Below are 11,921 nucleotides of genomic sequence, written 5' to 3' on the forward strand. Positions count from 1 at the left end.
TCTGATGTGTTGACTCTGCTGGGATAGTGTGATTGTGAGATTAGGTAAGGGGAAAGAAACTGAAGCAAAGACAAATATTCCCGATTTGCATAGATCTAAAAAATGATTAAGAACTTCCTGAATCCGGTTCACTTGTTAAAAAATTGCTCTCCTTGAAATACAGCTGGCCAACCTATAAAGCAGGTCCCATTCCACTCCACAGTACAGAGCAACTTTGGACTTCCACGCCTTCGCTCCTTCTTGCAGAAATGGGAACTTGCACGGCTCTCTGTGCCTTCCTTCTGATTGCCTTCATCCATGGTGAGTTTAGACTGATTCAGTGTTTTGAATAGGGAAAATGAGAATTCAATGACTTTTAATAAATTGACAAGCTTTTTTTTTTTTTACAACATGTACAGCTATCCTTAGCAAGTGTTAAGCACACAGGTTAAAACTTGAAGATGATGTCAGTAATGATTGATTGCCCAAGAAAGTAATTAGGTGTTCATTTTCCCTCTGGATCCTGTGCATGCCTATCTGAAAGGAAGCTCCACAGAGTTCAGCAGTGCAATTGATTGGGGTTGCATCCTGAAAACCTCTTAACTGTTGAATGCTTCTTTCTAACAATGGCAGACCTATTACTCCACTGGTGGGCAACCTACAGTATTTATTTTGTATTTGCTCTACTGGGCTGGTATATTTGCTCTCACCTTTTGAGAGAAAGGTTTCTGAGCCAAACAGCGGCTCATAGCCAAAACAATATACTTTGTTCTTGCTCCTTGGAGGAAATCCAACAAAGGCTGGGCTAGATGCCGTGTGGGATTCATTGGACTTGTGAACCAATAGCTCATAACTGACATTTTTATACCATTTCTCTCCTGTGTGGAGCAATTCCTACAGTGCAAAGATTTTTAGCAGTTTGAAATAGCAGTGACTTAGCACAGGGGCCTTCAGTCTCTTAGCCTACCATCTGCAAGATGGGAAAGGATAATAGCAGACAGTGACCTATATTACAGCATTGCCTCTAGTTCACACACACACTCTCTTCTCCCACCCCCCACCCCCTTGTGCTCAGATACTGTCCCATCCTGATTTGGGAAGTTTGCCATTGTGTCTGAACCAGGGAAATTATGCTTGAAACCTCTCCAAAAGCTGTGGTTTCTGATTATCCTTTGAAGGCAAATTATGATTTGTCTAAAGCAGCAAGGGAAACAACTGGAGCATGAGAGATTTGTAGGCTTAGCACGTTGAAAAGGAAGAATGGGGGAGAGGGGCTGCCATGGGTATGTTTGCAAACCAGGGAAAGTATGAATATTACATGCCCAGCCCAATGCATACACACACACACACACACACACACACACACACACACGGCAACCAAGCACATGCAGTGCAATCACACAAATGCACACTCACAGTGCAATCACACAAATGCACACTTGCCCCACCAGCAACGACACATTCCAGACAGGCAAGAGCACTCAGAGGTGGTGCAGGGATGGTCGGGTAAGGGATGGGGTTTGAGGAGCAGAGATTGCCTGGAGAGTCTATAGGACTAGAAAGACAACTGGAGGGCTGTATTTGGTCTCCAGGGCTGAAGTTTCCCATCGCTGGGGTAGAAGATAGCAGTGCCATTTGGTTTATGGCCACCACGTTCATTTACGGCCACCATGTTCATTAGCACCTGTGCCTCTTTGTAAATGAAGAGAATAGGATTCTAGGAGGGTGCAATAGTTTGAAATGCAGGGTGACCAAATCTTTTGACTTAACTTCTTAACTCCATCTTGGTTCCTTCTCTTTGCCTCAGGTACCTGTTCCCAAACATGCCTTTGTGCCCGTGGCTTTTGTGAGACGGGCTGGGTGCAGTATCAAAACGCTTGCTATAAAGCTGTGACAGAACCAATGACCTGGACCGATGCAGAGGCAAGTGATTGATGTGATGTCAAAGGGGACAGAAAATAAACCAGTCACGTGTCCTTGACTAGACCAGATTTGTAGGAGAAGCGGAGGCTGCTCTGTGGAAAAACATATTCCAGAGGTCCTTGCTCTCCTTTTGGGGAAGATAAATAGTGATTACCTAGAAATACAATCGATTTGTCCCCTTTTTATTTTTGGACACACAGTGGAAAATACAAAATTGAGGTCAGATTAAATGCCAACACTTATCTCCTACCAGGCAGACACAACTATCTCCTTCCCCCTTGGCAATATCATCTAGTGGCAATTACTTGTGTCAAAATGATGCAATGCTCTGACCCCCAGCTCTCCTTCGCCTCCCCCCTAAAAGAGGGCAGCCTCTGATGTCTATCAGAGAGCAGGGAAATATGTCACCACGTAGCCAAGCACTGCCACATATTAACAGAAATTAAGCAGGAGCAAAGCAGGTACGATTCTCAGCCGTGGATTTGCTCTGATGCCTCCACCCCACCCCACACTTCTCAATGCATTTCCCCCATTGCTTTCCAAAACACAAAAAGTCAGTTTGTTCTTTCAAAGTTAATTTGTTGCATTAGTGCATTTTAGTCCACTTTAAATGTGCACACCTCAATACAATACAAATCTTTATTACGGTCACAGACCAGCATAAAAGGGTGGGATACAGTCATTTAAAATCTGAAAAACGTTTTGGAAAGCTAAAAGGTATTAAAACAGAAGGTGAATATAAAAGTCTATAAGAATTTAAAAGAAGCTAAAAGAAGGGACAGGAGCACTGGGCGGGTGTGGAAGAGCATAAAGGGTTGATACATAAAAGACTTTAACTATTAATTTACAGAGCACTTTGATATGTTCATTAAATCTGGTTTGTGGCACAGGTCATCCTTCGACGAATTTGGAGTGCTGCTGTGCAGAATCTAGCAACATTGTATGTTGTAGCAGGATTGGTATCTGAGAGCAGCAGGAAGTTATAGAATTGCCCTGTGTGCCCTGGGTACTTATGAATTAGTGGGGAAATCAGGCTACTGTATATACCTCAATTGATGGCAAGCCCTTGAATCCCTGACAGTCTCCGGAGGCAGTCCTAAACACACAAAGAGCACCTCGATGCAGCTATACAAAGTGCAGGATTTCCCCACATGCAAACACAAACACACGCAATCACAACACTCCTGCCTTTAAACCACCCACCCAACTACCCACTAGCTTCTGCTTTGCTGCCAGTTATTTTGCTCTGGGTGGAGCCTCCACTTGATAAACAACAGAGTGCTGAATGATTTGCCCTTCACGAAAGCATCTGATTAAAAGGTGATAGTTGAAACCACGTGAATACATGATGGATCTGCACCAAAGCAGTGAAGGGCAAGCTTTTCTAACATCCATAATTTTTTAGGGTAAAATTAAAAACAGCAAAATGATAAATGGGAAGCATATTTTGATGAGAACAACAACAGTTGCAACCAGAGGAGCTCTATACTTCATTACAACAGTTATACTAATGAAACACTTCATGTTCTACTTCATCAGACTGATCTGAAGTTTTTGTTGCTTCGCCAGGTAACTTAAGAGATCAGTGTGTAGAGATTTCAATATATTAAGTGGCTTATGAATGCCTATAAATAAATAACAAATAAAGTCTCTCTATGTCCAGTTTCAAACTAGAAAGGAAAATCGTCTTGATTTTATAAATAATGGAATTTTTGAGCTTTCTGCGTGCTGAGATACGCAGTTCTTATGGTTGTGGGGAAATGTTTGAAAGTATTTAGACACCAACTGCATTGATTTTCAAACTCTACTTAAGGGGGAGGCGTTGCACAGATACTTGGTTCTTGTGAAACACCTTTTTGTAATTAAGCAAGAAGTGAATTATTTCCCTGTGCATTTCCCCCCAGATGGCTTGCAAGAGATATGACAGGAACTCTCACCTAGCCTCCATCCACAGCCCAGAAGAGAATGACTTCATTTTTCACCTGATGGGCAAGCCACTGGATCACACCAAAGGAAAGGCCTACTGGATTGGTGCTCATGACACTTTCAAGGTACACTATGCTGAGTTAGCCATTCAGAATAGCCAAAAGTTCAGCTTAATTATATATATATTTATATATGCTGTTTGTGATCCACATTGGGAGAGCTTTGCCCCGAAAGGTGGCATATATCCCCCCATTTTTCCATGGCTTTTTATAGGCCTTGTGCAATATGCAATGTGTGTTTCTTTTTTTGGAAGACTTAGCAAGCCTTTCTTCCCGTGAATGTTTTAGCTCGAGATTCTGTTGATCTTTTCTTAGGAAGGAGACTTTGTCTGGACAGATGGTTCCAAATTTGATTACCGGACGTTTCCTCCTTCACAGCCTGATGGACTGGCAGGCGAACACTACTTGGGATCTTGGGTTTTGCAAAATGGTGAGAAACAAACTCCCCTCGCCTGCAAAATGCTTTTTGGGAAGGATCAGGGATTTGCTTAGGCATGTATGTCTGTGTGTATGTGTGTACTCATTACACTGGGAACAAGGGTAATAAATTAGGAAGTAGACCATGGTGTGTGTGTGTGTGTGTGTGTGTGTAAGAATCCACAGAAGCTGAGCAGACAAAACATGAGAGGAGAATATTTTGTTGATGACATCGTGAAGATGCCCTATAAAAAGTGAGTGAACTATTCTACAATAAATGTCCAATATGGAAGCAGTCATGATTTCTCAGTAGTATCCTGTGGCTCCTCGGCTAGAAAACATGTGCTTCTTTTAGTGGGGGGGCTCCTGTAAGGGAGTCTCATATTTTAACTGTTTCATGGAAGGCTAGCATGATGCAGCAGTATAATCTGTTGGAACCTGATCAAGTAACTCAGACCTTGGATCCATGCTTTGGAATTGTTAGCAGCACTGACAACATTTGTGACTTGACCGTTCCCCCTTCTCTCTGTCTCTCTCAGGATTTGTGACCTGGAATGACTTTGCTGTTTCCTGGAAATTCTTGTCTGTTTGCAAATACTCCTTGGGAAGTAGGTGAGAACTGGGTTCAATCTCTTTGGAAGTTCAATCTACTCTTACTAGTCCAATGAACTTCTTGGGTTGAGCACAGGGGAGCAAAACAGCTTCTAGCTAAAGTTCCTGCAGGGCTGTTTCTCCACTTAGGACAAGGGTTTCCAAACTGTGTTTCATTCAGGTGGTCCATGGCATGGAACCCACCCTAGAACCTTATGGTGAAGTCAATTAAATTAATCATAACTAGCAAGAGCAATAATTTTGGGGGTTGTTTCTTTGTAAATATGTACAGGCTCTGGTTGCATACCAGGCTAAAGTCTGGTTGTCATGCTGTCATGTTTTGACCATCAGATGTTCTTCTTCCCTAAGCCATGGGTGCTGTGCATAGGAAGGATTCGGAAGCGCAAGCTGATGTGAAATTGCTGGTGTGAAAAAATGCAGAAGGCAGAATCCTGGGATGTTTCTTCTTCCTGTGGCAACCTTTAACTTGCTTCTTTGTTTCTTTGATGAGCATTGCAGCGTTATGCAGCGTCATTTCGAGATCAGAGCCCTGGCCAGGGACTTCCCTACAACAGGGAGAAATTGAGTTGTAATAATTGGAGACCTCTAAGAAGAAGAAAAGGTTGAGATCCAAATGAGCTTTTCCATTTGAGCTGTGATCAGGTACCTGTCAGTGTCCACATTTTGCTGGACTCAAAACTCCTATCATCCTTGATGCCTGCTGACTGAGTCAGATGGGAGCTAAGAGTCCAGTAGAATTTGGCCAGCTACAGGTTGCCCATTGCTGTAGTAGCAGGATCCTCAGTGTTAACATAGCACAACTGTGGGCGATTTGGGTCAGTAGAAGTGTTGCACCCTGTTGACCCTGTCACATACTGTTTTGTTTCTGCTAGTCCAAGAACAATCGGAAAGCACCAAATTTCTTTGTTTACTTTCTGTCTTTTCCTCTTGCCATTTTGAAATGTTCATCTTTCATCCATGTGCTCCCACCAAAACTCAACACTGTATAATGCCTATTCATTAAAGACCAACTCTTTTTAGCACTGCTTTCTCTGAAAAGTTGTTTTCTGTAAATATGAAAGGGGGGGAGAGAAAAGTGGAGTTGAGCAACTTTGGGGGGCAAGCATGGGCGTAGCCAGGGAGGTGCAGGGGGCAGCACCCCCCCCAAATCAAGCAAATAAATAAAAATACTTAACTAACTGACCAACTGCATCACAAATAACTTGGTTCTGCCCCCCCCCCCCAAGTATAAAGCCTGTCGTCGTCCCCAATAAATCCTGGCTATGCCCATAGGGGGAAGAGCTCTCATCTGAAAAGCTTAAGGTGAAAATAGTGGATGTTGTAGCCTTTTTAAGGACAAAACTTGGCAAAAGAGGGTAGATCCACTTGCACACAAGATTTGGGTTTACCTGCAGAGTACTGTATATCCATACTGTATCATATTATAGCCTTAGTCCTATGCTATCTGTAGAGCCAATCTGCTTTTTGATTTCTTCACCTTCTATCCAAACTGATGTTCTTCACCACACAACGAACTGAATGATTTTCTCAAAAAGGAGCAGTCCGGTCCGGTGACTGATTTGGTCGGAGTGGGCGAGCAGCAGCAGCTCCGATTAGCTTCCATAAGATCCAACATTCTCTCAGGGGACTTTCGGGAGTCGGTGCTATTTCAGGAAGAGGAGTCCACGAGTGCTCCTCAGATACGCGCAAAGGATCCTGCACGAAGGATCCACAAGATCGCATATCACAGAGATGTGTAATTTTAAGTCTTTGTCCACTGCCAATGAGAATCCAGCCATTTTTCAAACACATGCAACGTTTATGATAAATTTATTTTGTGGGTGTGGGTGAGCGAAACATGACGATCTCTGTAACCATTTTCCTTGAACGAATAATGAATATATTTTGTATGCGCAGCACGGGGAGAAATAAACCTTTTCAGCTGCCTCTCCAGCTTTTCGCCGGAGTAGCTCAGACTCTTTATATCCCCCCCCACCACACGCTAAATAATCCCACCCAGACTGCAGGCGCTGCTAAGGAGCATATGAAACCTTCCATACTACCAAACTGGGCGCCTAGTGTTCTGGATAGCCGAGGGGTTCGGGCGCGGAGCTGCGGAGCCGGAAAGGCGCCTCTGTCGCCGAGTTCGAGCTTCGCTGATGACAGGATGCGGACGCCTGGCTTGACAACAAACCTGTGCAAGCGCCGCACAGCCCAAACTACGGGAGAGATGAACCGCTGCTGCAGTTTCGTCACATTGTACCTTTCATGGCCTCGAAGGGGGCGGGAAAGAACTAAGTGAGCTGGGAACCTTTCCCACCCCCCCGCAAAAAAACCACCACATTAGATCACGCGTAAAAGTGTCCGACCGGCGACGTCCTGCGCAAAGCGAGTGAATTGGCAAAAGCAGGAAAAGCTCATGAATTAGTTCTTTCCTTCAGGGTGACTTGCTCTTTTTCAGCAGAAAGACAACACAACGCGATGGGAAGTTCTCCAAGGGGTACGTCCTCAAAAGTGACTCTGGTGGGACTCGAACCCACAACCTTTGAATCGCTGCGCCACGCTAGAAGTCCAATGCGCTATCCATTGCGCCACAGAGCCGCGGGTCACGCTCTTCCCTCTGGCTCTTAAAAGGAGACTTACGGGTTACTTTAAGGAAACCCAGAACGTTTACATGGGGAGGCAGAAAGCACTTGCTTTGGGTTTGGAATTGCAGCCAAGTCTGGAGTGGCGAGGACTAGAAGGGGAAAAAAGAACCGACATGACTGTTGGGGTTTTTAAAAATGGACTAATAAGAGAAACAAAATGCCTACGCAGGCTTATACAGTATGTCGACTGGATCTCAAGCCCTACGCCTTAGCCATGGTTTTCAGAGTGGCCGAGTGGCTAACTTTTAAGACTCCTCAAAATAAGGTGAATAAGTTCAGTGTTCGAAATACGGGTTACTATGAAAACGTCTTTATTTAACCAAGTTCAGCAGCTATTACCGTAGCCAATGCTGAAACTCTTATGCCCATTTGCCTTAGTGAACCAGGAGCAGCAGCTGCTGCTGCGCTTTCTGCCCTAAGAATCAGGCAGACAGGGGACTATTTCCTGCACCTGTTGATTTATTTATTTAGTGTGTATGCGTGTGTGTGTTCACACCGCTCAAACCCATGGATCCATTTCTCCCTATAATACGCAGCTAGCTGAATGTTTCACTTTGAGCTCCCCCCCCCCCCAAATGAAAACTTGGAAAGAGCTTTGCGGTGCCCCCTCGCGGGAAGCGGAGGAAACTTTCTCCGCCTCTTGCCACGAGGAGACCTGAGTTTTCTCGCCGCTTTTGCTCTCTCCTGCCCTCCCGGCCGCGGGATCAGATGCGGGGAGACTTGGAAGGAGAGTTTCCGTCTCCCCGCCCGACCCGAGGCAGCAACAAATGCAAATGAAAGGGGGAAAAAACCTTTCCTCCTAGTAAAAAAGCCTTTCCTGTTCTCGAACTTGCCAGGGGGAGGCGATCATTCCCAGGTTCAGTCCCGGAAATCTCCGGGTAAAAGGATCAGAAAGAAAGCAGGGCGGAAGCCCTCTGGCCCTGACAAAGTAAAAAAAAAGCACCTGCATTGATTCCATCGCAGGCCTTATAACAAGAGAAAAGGAAGCCCAGGGGTCCCTGACTCTGAGATTTACCAGGGCTAAGAAACCTGCCTCCCAGCTTCAGTCTGCGATCCACTGAAGCAGCGAGCCACGTTGTCTCACACCGCGAGAAGCCACTCCAGCAACACGCAGCAAGGAGGATTTTTACTCCACCTCTCCAAGTTTTAACTGAGAACGGGCTGCCTAGGAAGGGCTTCTTCGCCCTCTTTGCCAGGACGCAGACCCCACGGGTCTCTAACCCCGGCCAATTTAGAGGCGCCTCTCGAGCCGCGGAACTAGTCCCGCTGCTGCGGCTGCAACGCACCACTTCCGGTGGGCGGACGACGACTGCGCGGAGGACTAGAAAGAAACACCTATAGGGATCCATCCAGTCAGTTGCCCTGCGGCCTGGTGTGCCTTTTGTAGGGTTTAAATAGAAGCAGTGCTGCTTTTTTCTTCTTTCTTCTTCTTTAAAAATGTTTAGGGGTACTCTCATTTCGACTCAAGAAAATCACGATTTCAATAGTTCTAATCGGGAAAAATAAATACAGTAAATGGATAAAAGTACAAAGATTCACAAAATGCTTAGGGGAGTGCGTCCCCCTATTAAAAAACACTGAATAGAAGATAATAAATACAACAAATAAGGGGAACATTCAAACACGTGGGTTGCTCTTCTGCAACTCTTTAAGTGCAAAAGCAGAAGAAGCAGACCCTGCGTCCTGAGCCCAGACAGCGTCTCCCATTCCCAGAGTGTTGAAACGGGTTGCTTTCAGTCCTTTGCTCACCCCATCACTGGTAATATATCGGAAAATGCCAGCTTCGTCCAAAAAAGGGATGCCCCCCGCCCAGCGCTAGGTTCTCCGGCGCGTGATTGATACTGTGACCCTTCCTTTGCTTTGCCCCTTTTAACTCTTTGTAGGAACCCCCATTCCCAACCCCGGAGCATTTCCAGCCTCGAAGCAGCGGATTTTTAGTGCAAAGCCCGCATGGGGGTTGGAGAGCTAGGGAGTTTCAATGGATTCACCCGTCCCCCGCTGCCAATCGGATATTACCATAAACATGATGCGCAAAATGTCTGGAATCAGCTCGTTCCTTCACTCGAAGATATATAATAACACAACTTAATGCAAAATTCCCCAGTGGGTATTGGGATCTTTGGCAAATTTGTTTTCATCCTCAAAAGAAACCTGTGACTCTGGTGGGACTCGAACCCACAACCTTTGAATCACTTCACTACTCTAGAAGTCCAATGCGCTATCCATTGCGCCACAGAGCCGCGCGTTGTGTTCGCTCCTCTGCCTTGAAGGAGACTTTTATGTTACCTTAACAGTGAACTCCATATGCCGGAAGTTTTCTTAGAGAAATATAAAGCAGTTGCTTTAGGCTGGAAATTGAAGCTCCATCTGGGGCGGAGAGCAAGAAGAAAAAGAGTTAATATGATTGGGGCGGGGGAGTTTAAAGCGGACGAGCAAACAAAAGGTCCTCCTCTACCAGAAGTGGGGTTCGAACCCACGCAGACATTTGTCTATTGGATCTTAAGTCCAACGCCTTAACCACTCGGCCATTCTGGTAATTATGGCCAACTTTAGAAACACCATAGAATAAAGGTGAATAACTTTAGCCTTTTGACGCGCGATACATCTGCCCCCCTGCTGGTCGAAGAGCGTCTCCATTCAACAAGCTGCATCGAGTATTAGCAGAAGTTCAAAATCCATCTCCTAGCTACCCTGCCTGCCAGGATTAGTGCATACGACAGACAGAGTACTACTGGAAGGGGCACGTTTCACACGAACAAATATAAGAAAATTCATTTAGCACTGACAACTGTAGTTGGCTAACTAATAATAAATCTTACACTTTCACCAGACATGAGAAGGGTCTGTCTGGTGGGGCGGGAAACTCAGATATGTTCTGCGGAAACGTCATTATGCTTGTTTCCTTTCATACTGGAACAATAGGAACAAAGTTTGATCTCCCCCCCCCCTTTTTTTCTTTACGTGTAGATAGATGCGTGCTCTCCGTCCCCACTTGAAACATTAGTGCCATTCTCAAATGAGGCCGCAAGGTGGCAGCACAACGAGCTGCGTCAAAGGCAGGAGCGCGCTGCGGGCGGCGATGCTTCCTAAACAGAACTTTATCAGAAGCTAATACAAAAAAAAACCATGGGGAAGAAAGCAGGTAGGTTTTTCTTTCAACCTCCACCTGAACTAGACTGAAATTCTAGACACACCTACCTAGGAGTAACTACCGCTGAACTCAGTGGGGCTTACTTCTTAATAGACTTGCACAGGTTTTCTTCCAGAATCTTAAAACATACCGATTGCATTGTGCTTAATCTACTTTCAGTTATGTGCTTATATTTATCATGCTCGACTCCATCCTTTCTTCCAAAGAGCAGAAGCCAGATGATAGAGAAGTAACCTATTGTCCTCATTGCCTACCATGCAGTCCTGGTTAATTCAGAAGCAAGCCCCATTGAGTGCAGTGGGATTTATTCCTGTGTAAATGTGCACACATAGGATTGCAACCATGGTTAGCTTTGTTGTTTGCAAGCAGGCATTATAATATGGGGAGAATGCTAAGGTGCAGTGAAGGCACACTGTGAGAAATCATAAATGATTTCAATCTCATGCACAGGGTTCTTCAGCTCCCAGCCTAGCCTACCATACATGGTGGGAGGGTCTAGAGATAATACATAAAAAGCAGGTCTGTAGGCACTAGTCCCATGAGTCTTAAGCCACCCCCATCACTAATGTTCTGTGCTCATTGCAAATGTCAATTCCCCGAATGGCTCCGTCCTAGTCCAGGATTAGTGTGCCTGTTTCTCTTGCAACAGAAAGGTTAGCAAGTTGGATGGAAGTGGGTGGCTGAAAGGAGGTACATGCCACACTTTCACCATGTGATGTGTCGGCTTTCAATTTCCAGTGAAAACAACTTGCTTTGAAAAGTGCAAAAGCTATAGTTCCTGTGAACAGATTCAGAGCTTAAGCTGGGGGCCTGGATAGCTGTCAGGCCTCTTCCTCCAATACGGATCAAGCCGTATCTTTAAGATCTTTCGGGGTGAGGGGAGACCATCCTGACTGTTAAATGACCAGAGCAGTGTATATTCATTTGGTGAGAGTGCAGAAACAGGCCTTCTTGATGATAGACCCCACCTTCTGCAAAGCTCCTCAATCATTAGTGATGCAGACAGGAAAGATATTTGAAGAAACTTTTAAAAAATTGTTACCCAAGTTTAATTTTTATTTTCTGTTTTGTACACTGCTTACCCAACAGCTTTGCTATTTATACCATTTTTAGAAAATTACTTTGTACTCATTTTTATGTAAACCACTTTTTACTTTATTAAGCAGTATAAAATGTTAATAAACATATAGGTGGTACTGGCAAAGCACTGGCTGTTCTCTACCCTTC

At 44.9% G+C, this 11,921-nt stretch overlaps 1 protein-coding gene and 3 non-coding genes across 5 annotated transcripts; 1 reads left to right on the forward strand and 3 right to left on the reverse strand.

Moving 5' to 3' along the window:
• The first annotated feature begins 203 nt into the window (after positions 1-203).
• Positions 204-5,938, forward strand: LOC118089587 (C-type lectin BjL). Of its 2 annotated transcripts, none has more exons than XM_035124382.3 (6): positions 204-300; positions 1,787-1,902; positions 3,807-3,953; positions 4,203-4,317; positions 4,844-4,916; positions 5,247-5,938. In XM_035124382.3, the coding sequence occupies exons 1-6, from the start codon at positions 249-251 to the stop codon at positions 5,281-5,283; spliced, it is 540 nt and encodes a 179-aa protein (XP_034980273.2). In that variant the 5' UTR covers positions 204-248; the 3' UTR covers positions 5,284-5,938. The 2 variants fall into 2 exon arrangements, with proteins under 2 accessions (XP_034980273.2, XP_034980274.2); XM_035124383.3 differs by having other exon boundaries at positions 5,265-5,938.
• A 1,472-nt stretch (positions 5,939-7,410) lies between these two features.
• Positions 7,411-7,496, reverse strand: TRNAR-UCU (transfer RNA arginine (anticodon UCU)). The gene is given in 2 exon segments: positions 7,411-7,446; positions 7,460-7,496. It is a non-coding gene; the product is annotated as a tRNA-Arg (tRNA).
• A 2,201-nt stretch (positions 7,497-9,697) lies between these two features.
• TRNAR-UCU (transfer RNA arginine (anticodon UCU)) lies at positions 9,698-9,783 on the reverse strand. Its single transcript is given in 2 exon segments — positions 9,698-9,733; positions 9,747-9,783. It is a non-coding gene; the product is annotated as a tRNA-Arg (tRNA).
• A 212-nt stretch (positions 9,784-9,995) lies between these two features.
• Positions 9,996-10,078, reverse strand: TRNAL-UAA (transfer RNA leucine (anticodon UAA)). The gene has a single exon. It is a non-coding gene; the product is annotated as a tRNA-Leu (tRNA).
• Positions 10,079-11,921: the final 1,843 nt, after the last annotated feature.

Source organism: Zootoca vivipara, chromosome 1, assembly GCF_965207765.1.
Source record: "Zootoca vivipara chromosome 1, rZooViv2.hap1.1, whole genome shotgun sequence".
Classification (NCBI taxonomy): domain Eukaryota; kingdom Metazoa; phylum Chordata; class Lepidosauria; order Squamata; family Lacertidae; genus Zootoca; species Zootoca vivipara.

Coding starts and splice junctions, on each gene's coding strand:
- LOC118089587 (XM_035124382.3), top strand. CDS start 249: ATGGGAACTTGCACGGCTCTCTGTGCCTTCCTTCTGATTGCCTTCATC. Junction 1,903..3,806: donor TGACCTGGACCGATGCAGAG/GCAAGTGATTGA, acceptor ATTTCCCCCCAG/ATGGCTTGCAAGAGATATGA. Junction 3,954..4,202: donor GTGCTCATGACACTTTCAAG/GTACACTATGCT, acceptor ATCTTTTCTTAG/GAAGGAGACTTTGTCTGGAC.